The 9,357-nt window shown below is 37.5% G+C and overlaps 3 protein-coding genes across 3 annotated transcripts; 2 read left to right on the forward strand and 1 right to left on the reverse strand.

Annotated features, from left to right (window-relative positions):
* The first annotated feature begins 112 nt into the window (after positions 1-112).
* Positions 113-3,622, forward strand: LOC105119070 (phosphoglycolate phosphatase 2-like). The gene is made up of 10 exons (XM_011017172.1): positions 113-314; positions 441-601; positions 686-757; positions 1,044-1,115; positions 1,855-1,914; positions 1,998-2,050; positions 2,470-2,567; positions 2,644-2,743; positions 3,066-3,169; positions 3,254-3,622. The coding sequence occupies exons 1-10, from the start codon at positions 221-223 to the stop codon at positions 3,352-3,354; spliced, it is 915 nt and encodes a 304-aa protein (XP_011015474.1). The 5' UTR covers positions 113-220; the 3' UTR covers positions 3,355-3,622.
* A 192-nt stretch (positions 3,623-3,814) lies between these two features.
* Positions 3,815-4,720, reverse strand: LOC105119071 (uncharacterized). The gene has a single exon (XM_011017173.1). It carries the CDS (start codon positions 4,510-4,512, stop codon positions 4,069-4,071), a length of 444 nt encoding a protein of 147 aa, XP_011015475.1. The 5' UTR covers positions 4,513-4,720; the 3' UTR covers positions 3,815-4,068.
* An 834-nt stretch (positions 4,721-5,554) lies between these two features.
* Positions 5,555-6,272, forward strand: LOC105119072 (glycine-rich cell wall structural protein-like). The gene is made up of 2 exons (XM_011017174.1): positions 5,555-5,661; positions 5,789-6,272. The coding sequence occupies exon 2, from the start codon at positions 5,795-5,797 to the stop codon at positions 6,140-6,142; it is 348 nt and encodes a 115-aa protein (XP_011015476.1). The 5' UTR covers positions 5,555-5,661; positions 5,789-5,794; the 3' UTR covers positions 6,143-6,272.
* The last annotated feature ends 3,085 nt before the right edge of the window (positions 6,273-9,357 follow it).

Raw genomic sequence — 9,357 nt, forward strand, 5'->3', positions numbered from 1 at the left:
TTTACATTTTGGGCCAGCAAGCTGTCTACAAGGCTTGTGGTTTGACCCACTCGGATGCTTCACTTCCATCATCCAACCACTTGCTGCCAATTGTCAAAGTCCGACAACTCCACCAAACACAAGTGTAACACGAAAGTGGCTTCCAAGCATCACATTCCAAAGCTGCAACATTTATTCTCGCGCTTCTCTCTGCTGCTGCTCCTGCTGCAAACTTCATAGAATGAACACTGCAAAAAGAGCTGCTCAGCTTCTCTCAACTCAGAACATCAGGTCCCTCTTCGACTCTGTTGAAGCCTTTCTCTTTGACTGTGATGGTAAATGAAGTCCTTTTTCCTCTTCATTTTAAAAAATGTTTTATTTTCATTTATTTGCTAGAAATGGTGATTATGATAGCAGATTTTGTCTTGATTTTGAGTCTGTGAGATTAATAATGTTTGCAGGTGTCATTTGGAAAGGAGATAAACTCATTGATGGGGTCTCTCAAACATTGGACTGGCTTCGTTCTAAGGGAAAGAAACTTGTTTTTGTGACCAACAATTCATTAAAATCAAGAATCCAATATGCCAAGAAGTTCCATTCACTTGGAATCTCTGTTGCTGAGGTCTGTTTCTATGGCATTTTGTTGATAACAGTTGTGTTTAAATCTCTTTCTTGCCGTGTATTTTGAATTTTGTAATGATTGTAGGATGAGATATTATCCTCCTCTTTCGCGGCGGCGATGTACTTAAAAGTCAATAACTTTCCTCAGGAAAAGAAGGTTTGATGCTACTTTTAGACACCCTTTTGATCACGTTTTCAGTTCTTGATTTATGCCTGAACAAATTCTTCGCTGGCTCATAGGATTGACTTTAAATTGTGTTAATACTGGTAATGTTTCGGTGTTGGTGCTATCACAATTTTTACACGACCCAGTCAATGGGTTTGCATCTTTCTTTGAAACTGTGTTTGATTGGATGATAACAAATTGCTGTACAGACGATTTCTTGTGTTTAATTAGCACAGTTAGCTTTGTGTATGCAGTTACTCATCTGTTCTTTTTACAGGTTTATGTGATAGGCGGGGAAGGTATATTGGCAGAGCTACAGCTCGCTGGATATACTGGTCTTGGTGGCCCTGTAAGTCCTCCAAATATTCGCAATTGATTTCAATACATCTTTCCATTCTTGGGCTGTCATCTAGCATACCACTAATGTTTGGAATTGAACAAAAAGTTCATCTTACACACAACTCAGTGGTCTTTTAAACACTGTTTCTTCATTGAAGTTGCTTCTCTCTATTGTCTATTAACCGTGGGCTGCATACATGCTCCCAGCCTTTTATCATTTCTATTAGACTATGCTTTGCATAATTTGTAACCATCTTTCTCCTTCCCTTCCTCACTTTCTCTCTGAGTTTTCTTATCAGCAGAGTGAAATATTCTTGTGTGGCTAGCTACTTATTTTATGCTGGAGAATAGTAGCATAACAAAAGAGTTCACATAACCCAACCTTCCTCGCCAAAAGACAATGAGGAACTATTAGGTTCCTTGAAAATAATGACATAATTTTTCCTCCATCTATAAAAATTTTGAAGGTACCTTTTCCTTGTTGGAAGGAGGCTTACCTTTTTTTCCTCATAGATGGTTCACTTACCACACTTTTATCTTCAACATTGTTCTATCCCTTGCCATTGCAGATGTTCATCCTCTTATCTAACATTGAAGTGTTAGCCATCTTGTCCTTGCTGTTACTTTCTTATAGCTTACATTTAGTCTTGAAGGAAGTGACCCTTTTAACTGTGTTTTTTCTTTAACCAGAACCACAATTTACCATTTGCTCTTGTTTTAAACAATATTCTGCCACCGATTTATTTCAGGAAGATGGTGAAAAAAGAGTAGAGCTGAAACCAAATTCCCTCTTTGAACATGATAAGAGTGTAAAGTAACATCTTGCCTGCAATTTCTTTATTTTGTTCGTTTTGCCTGTTTGAGTTTTGTAATGGTGCAACTCCTGTCTCAGGTTGGAGCGGTTGTGGTTGGAATAGACCCACACATCAACTATTACAAGCTTCAGTATGAGATTCTAGATACTACAACCCCTCATCTACCATGTTAAATTAACTACAGTGTGATTCTCTGTCATGTTCTTTACAAATTTAATTAGAACAAGATGCCCTTACAGCAATTTGAAATTGATGTCTGAAGGCAACAGCAGAGCATGAATTCACTAGTCAACTTCTCTCATATTCAAGGATAAAAATATTTCCTGCAAATTGATCATTAGCTAAGCTGCCAAGGTCGGTATAGGTCTTAGGTATTTCCTTTGTTAAAAAATGAAATGACAATTCAATACAAAATCTTTGTCACATTTATGTTATTCTGGAATTGATTCTACAAGAAACCTCTTAGTTGATAGATAGCAAAATACCAATAAGTACAGAGTTTTATTAAACTACATCCTTATTGGTTTAAGATAAATATTGAATTGGCAGGTATGGAACCTTATGCATACGTGAGAATCCTGGTTGCCTTTTTATTGCTACGAATCGTGATGCAGTGGGACATATGACTGATTTACAGGAGTGGCCTGGTAAGCAATTATAGCTTATATTGTAAGATCATGTGCCTTGCAGTTTCGCCTCTTTAATTTTGGTTCTGGGTTTCAGGTGCGGGCTCTATGGTTGCTGCCATGTGCAGTTCAACAGAGAGAGAGCCTATTGTAGTTGGAAAACCATCAACATTTATGATGGACTTCTTATTACAAAAGTAAGTTTATGGGATACTTTTGCACATTATTCTTCTTCACCCTTTAGCTTCTGTAGATTGGCACTCACACAGATGCATCACCTATTTGGGGGTCTGGATGCCTCAAAAGATGGGAGACACAACTCACTAGGGTTATAACCCCATGTAGAATCATAGGTCCAAACTAACTCCTTGATGCACTGGAAATACTATATGCCAGCAACATAACCATGGATCCCCATTTCATGCTATGACATGATTACAGACTTAGTAATAATTTATACTCTCCTATTTCCAGAAATATTTTGTAAATGATATGCATGGTGCGTCTTCTGTTTTTTAGGTTTCACATCAATACCTCCAAAATGTGTATGGTGGGTGATAGATTAGATACTGATATATTATTTGGACAAAATGCTGGCTGCAAAACTCTCCTAGTTCTTTCAGGTAGACTGATTTCTCTTGTTTCTGCAGTTCCTCTTTTCCGAAATAGAATGTTAACTCAAATCATGCTATTGCTGCAACTTGCAGGGGTAACAACTCAAACCACTCTTCAAGATCCATCAAACAGTGTCCAGCCAGATTATTATACAAGCCAGGTGTCTGACTTGCTTCACTTGCTGGGACCATAACCTCATTACTCGCCTGCCTGTCATTCGTACCAGCATGTTAACAGTGCTGGTAGTCGATTCCTATTTTGACTCTATTAAGTCTCAGAGTTACTGAACGTTTTTACTGGCGTTTTCTCACCTTTGATGCCACTTTCTCAGCATTTGAGAAAAATAATAATGCTATCACCGTGCTGTTTCTGGCATGCAAAGCTATGTAGCAGAAACACTTATAAATGCTTATTCATAGAACCCTTGAAGTTCTTAATTACAATCTTTGCATCTTACACCAGTTTCCCAGTGGTAATCTTAAAGATATGCTGCTGTGAGTTAATATGCTGAACTGAAGGTGGAGTTGGATGTAGAATCACAGATTGATTGAGGAATAGGCTGCCGAATTCTGAAATTCGTCTGAAATTTTTGAATTTACGCCCTCCAAAAGGAAGGGAAATTTTGTTTATACTACGATTTCAATGCAAAAGACTTCATCCAAAAAAGACATAATGGCAAGGCTTCATTAACTCCAAAGCTACTCATGTTGCTTTCATTTTATCCATTAACACTTGATCTCAGGTAAATATGGAAGATTACTTTCACATGCTAGGAACTTATTATAGATAGCTTCATCATGTGGCTGCAAATTCATGGTCCCAAGTACAGAAAAAACAGCTCCATACATGTGCTCTTTAGAACAAGGTAAAGGACATTCAAGGATGGGAAGAAAAAAATTGAGGTCTCTTATGAAGGATGAACCTTTTTAGAGGAAAGTCCCTTCCAAGCTGTTTTCATGGAAGCAGTGGCAGAATTAAGTGCAGCCTCCATATACTTCTTAGAAGCAAAAGTAGCAGCTTTCTCCAAAAGGTTTCCCATTTTCCTAGCACTCTCAGCAGTTCTTTCTAAACTTTCCAGTTCACTCATCGCCATGCGTTCCATTTCCACTTCAAACCTCCTAAATTCATCCATGGCACTTTCCATGTCTGAATCAAGATAATCCTCAGCTTGTTGCACAGCTACTTCAGCTTCTTTGACTTCCATTTCTTGTTCGAGTTCCATTGCTACCCATGACTTGTACGCCTCTATCTCAAAGAGTTTCATTAGGTCATCAATGGAGGAGGGATCGTAGTTTTTGTCTTGGCAAGCTTGGTTGGAGAGCAAGGTGAATTGGTAGAGAAGAGCTTCCATTTTTTTTTGTTACTGTAAAGGCTGAAAATAGGGAAAATGATGCGGATCTTCCTAGCTAACGTTCAGTGTAGAAGGTAAACCACCAAAAAGGTTGGCCTAGTGGGTGGAGAATCATGGATCTCTTCCTCTGGACGACAAATTTACGTTTCTTAAATTCAAGCAATCAATCCTGACCGTCCATCAAGTTCCTTTGCTGTCATGACCAAAATTATTAACTTCAAAAGTAAAATGATATTTTCCTCTGTGCATGGGGTCGGGCCACAATTATGGATGGCTTTTCTTATCTCGTGTAGTTAATGGAGTGTACAATGGGGTCCCTGCACTTGACTTTGTCAAAGAATCATCATTTTGATGTTTTCCTGTATATTTTAACACTGTTATCCATGATTTAACAAATCTTATCGGCATCAAAGAACCTAACAAGTATCACTACACATTTCTTGAGGATCCTAACAAGTTCCTCACATAGCCAATAATTATTTTCTTTCGTGACAAAGGGTTGATGGATGAAGAACCTTCCTTCCCTGCAACCATCTCTTCATGCACAATGTGACAAAGGAACACAGTGTGCATCTCACCTGCCATTACCTGATCCATAGTGACCATTAAAGAAGCTGGTGAAAACAGAGGTTAAAAAATGACGGTTTCAGTAAACAAAACAGAGGAACTAGTGAAACAATGGGAAAACTGCAGCATAGATTGATAACACAAAGACAGAAAAGAGACCAGATCGTAGCGTATGAATCAAGAGAGGGAAGAAAAGTCTCTCTCTGCTAGGGGAAAAAAAAAAACATCAACCCGCCAGAAAACCTATATGGATAATAATATAATGCTAATGGTTTTTTTTAATTTTCTCCTTTAACTCCAATATTTTTTTTTTAATAAAAAAGAGAACACTTCAACCAGAATTTTTTTTTGGATCAATTCAACCTGCAAGTTGATACCGTACAACATTATCCACAAGATGATTATATTTGGAAGCCAAGGCCCTAGCTAGTCCCTCTCAATGTCGTTGGTCCACCATAACGGATTAATTAATCTTGTGGTTTCTCGGAATTCATTGTTAAAGCCATTCAAACACTAAGAAACGTGTCAATTCAAAGGTCATAAAAGGATGACTACTGTAAAGAGAGAACACGGCTGAATTAGGTTAGCTTCATACCCTGTCTTGATTATATATAGGGTTCCGGAATTCTCAAGCACACAGGAGAAAAATAATTCTCAAGAGTTCACTATATAATTTGCAAGCTTTTTCCTTTTTTGCCCTGTGTAAAAGGCAAAGATGAAGTTCAATAAAGAGACCAAGATGCTTGCCATTGTGACAATCATTGCGCTACTGATAACATCAGCAGCAGCTAAAAGGGGCGGAGGTGGTAGCATTGGTGGTGGAAGTAGAGGTGGCAGCTCAGCAGGAGGTGGCACCCGAGCAAGAGGAGGTAGCCCTGGATTACAAAGCGGTGGGGTCCTCTCTGGAGGGAGGGGGACAACTATCCCTGTTGGAGCTGGTGGTGTTATGCCAATAGTAAGGGGTGGTACCCATGCCGGAGGACATTCTGGCTCTGCCTCTCTTGCAAGGGATGCTGCCCCCATGTTTTTGCATGCTCTCGTAACTCTTTGGATATTCTTCTGATTTCTTAGTTAGATATATATATATATATACAAGTCTTATGATAGGTATCTGTTTCTCAAAAGTTCGTGTTTTGTAAATACATCCCTTCTTCATTCATTGTTGATCCTGCCTCCATGGTTTTTCTCTAAAACTTTGAATTGATAAAGGGAAAAATCGGAACTTAAGAAAGAAACAGCGAATGTTGTCATCGAATAAATCCAAGCTCTCAAGAATCAAGGAACTAAATTATAAGTTATCAAACACAAACGATGGAGTTATATGAAGATTTCAAGACTCAAGGATGAAAGGATACTCTACTCATTTCTTGTCTTCTCATCATGAGGAATTATTAATGGCAGAGAGTATGCAAGAAGACCCACAGCTGGCCCCTTTTGCAAGTCCCAAATCTCCTTCAGAAGAACACAAGCATATGTTAGGTGGACAAGGAGAGACAGATGAATCACCAAGCCTTCGAGTCTCCAAACCTTCCCTTGTAACATATGAAAGATGGGCTTCATTTCCAGAATTCCAGTAGTGATTAAAAATAAATAAATATGGAAGATCTCGATAGTTTGTCATGACGCAGCAGTAGACGTCTAATTGGACGACGTCCTAGCTAGCTCCAATCTTTTAGAAAATAAGAATAATAACATAGAATTTCCTATAAAAAATTTACTAGTCGCTTCCTCCCAAGAAACATCCAAGACGATTGTCATCCAAAAGTAGCAAATATGTTATCAACACGGTCTCTTCTTTCCTGGAAGAAACATCATCACATCACGCGTCTCCTTAATCAATAAATCCCTCCTCTGTCTCCCTTCTCTTACACTGGTCCCTGCAAGAGTTTATAGGCAGTTCAAGAAAAGAAAAGGAAAATATTTTAATCAATTTCTTGTGTTAGTACCATTAAACAAGCAATCGAATTCGAGGGGGGTGATTGTTGTTGTTGTTGAAAAGATATTAAGATATGTATATGAAGGTGGCTTCAGCAAGCAAAGGGAGCAAGATACTTCTTCTCCTGGTGGTGATCATTGGTTTGATGGTAACATCAGCAGTTGCTAAAGGCGGTAGAGGTTTTGGAGGCGGTGGTACCTTGGGAGGCAGCAGAGCTGCTGGTACCGGTGGAGTTATTGGTGGGGCTAGGGCCACTACTGGTGGCGAAACCTCAGCTTCAGTGACATGGGGTCCCACTTCCACTTTTTGGCTACTTCTCATGAATTTCATATTCTTAATGGTTTAATTCAATCTGTGAAAGACACCTCTCTCTAGTCTCAATTCTCACATGGTCTGGCAAAAGGCCTCTCTTTAGCTTGTTCTTTATTTCTTTGTCGCAGAGCATTAATTTATTATTAACAAAAACTTAAAGAGAATAAATTGTTAGGGCCGTTTATTAATGGATAGTTGTTATTTTGTTTAAGTATTTTTTATTTATAAATGTATTGAAATAATTTTTTTATTTTTTAAAATTTATTTTTAGATATTAATTAGTAGAACAAAATAATATGAAAATTAAAAAATTAAAACAAAATTAATTTTTTTAAAATATTTTTAAAACACACAAATAAATAAAATTTTAATATAAAACGTATTGAGGCATGAGAGTAAAATTACTCTGAATTGTAATAACAACAACAAGTGTAATTAATATATATATGCGGGCGCACTCGACCTCATCAAACCCTAATCTTTCTTGTCGTCTCAACATCAAAACGCATGCATGATTAAATCATGATCTCTAGTAAAAATAAAAAAACAACATTAATCGATCAAGATCGCTTGCGAGTGGTCCATTCTCACATGAACGGAGAAACTACTTCAGGGCGGCGGCAGGCCTCCAAAGAATAATCTCACCCTCAACCTCGTCAACTCCATCATCATGGTGGACAGCAGCAACATCATCCTTCATTAGAGGTTTCTGCAGTGTTGTTAACTCAAGCTCATCACATAATTCAGCCACCAACTCATCGAAATAACTCCAATCTATCTTGAATGGTTCGTAGACATCATAAAAACAATCATGGTAATGGAACACATTATTGTTCACTACTGTCTCGCCTGCTTCTGCATTGCCATGCTCAGTCGTGCAGACGTCGTAAAAATCATCGTAGTTGAACACATGAAAGGGAGTAATAGATGGTATGATTTGTTCCCCTCGCAATATTCTATCAGCATATGCTTGATCGTACGAGAAATAGCTAAACCCCATGGCTAAGATCGATTACAGGGAAAACCTACGCACCTCTCGCTAGAATAACGAAGAAAGTAAAGAGAAAACCTGCTCGTCAACAATTTAAGGATATGATAAATTCTTATGTAAACAATCCATGTGTGGCCGATAATATATATATGTTGGCTAAGGTTTGAATCAGTATCGTATTCGGATTGGTCTCCTTAACTACCTTCTGGTTTGTGAGGCGGTCTTGAATCAGTTCCCTAACTATATACTAATTCTCATTTGGATCCCCTGAAACCACCAAGATTTTCAATTGGGCCTCAAGATCGTAAGGCATTCCTTCAATGAGTGTCGTTGTCTTGGACTGTTAATGTTTCTCTTCTGAACTCCTTATATCATGTAATAAAACGGTGCCTTTTTGTGTGAAATGAGGAGAGTTTAAGCGGAACGTAGATGCATGACACAATATGAACCAAATTAAAAAGAATAATTGCAAACATAATCTATGATTTTCCTTGTCACTTTATTAAATTCCTGTGATATATATTCATAATTGTAGATTTTTTTAATCAAATCCCTAATTACTCATCTATAACAACCCTAATTATATAAACTCAAATTATATGATATATATTTGCAGTTACTATATATATATATATATATATATATTATTGAAATTGACACGACTAAAAGATTGATGTCTTCTCCCAAGTGTAAGAGTGTCAAAGTAATAAATAACCCGGCAAGACCGGGATTGAACCACAAGGAAGTTAATTGTATAAAATATAGATCACAATAATACAACAATAACAATAACAATAACAACAACAACAACAATAATAACAACAATAATAGTAGTAGTAGTAGTAGGAGGAGGAGGAGGAGGAGCAACAACAACAGCAATAGTAGTAGTAATAAAGAAAAAGAAGGAGAAGAAGAAGAAGAAAATGAGAACTTTGAGATGAAATATTAACGTAAGGATTAAATAATGATAACAATAAATGTCAAGGTTAGAGGATCCATTAATGGTATGTCAAACAAGTATAGTATAAACTCTTATTAT

This window comes from Populus euphratica, unplaced genomic scaffold (assembly GCF_000495115.2).
Source record: "Populus euphratica unplaced genomic scaffold, PopEup_1.0 scaffold2487.1, whole genome shotgun sequence".
Lineage (NCBI taxonomy): Eukaryota > Viridiplantae > Streptophyta > Magnoliopsida > Malpighiales > Salicaceae > Populus > Populus euphratica.

Coding starts and splice junctions, on each gene's coding strand:
- LOC105119070 (XM_011017172.1), top strand. CDS start 221: ATGAACACTGCAAAAAGAGCTGCTCAGCTTCTCTCAACTCAGAACATC. Junction 1,116..1,854: donor ATACTGGTCTTGGTGGCCCT/GTAAGTCCTCCA, acceptor GATTTATTTCAG/GAAGATGGTGAAAAAAGAGT. Junction 2,051..2,469: donor ATCAACTATTACAAGCTTCA/GTATGAGATTCT, acceptor TTGAATTGGCAG/GTATGGAACCTTATGCATAC.
- LOC105119071 (XM_011017173.1), bottom strand. CDS start 4,512: ATGGAAGCTCTTCTCTACCAATTCACCTTGCTCTCCAACCAAGCTTGC.
- LOC105119072 (XM_011017174.1), top strand. CDS start 5,795: ATGAAGTTCAATAAAGAGACCAAGATGCTTGCCATTGTGACAATCATT.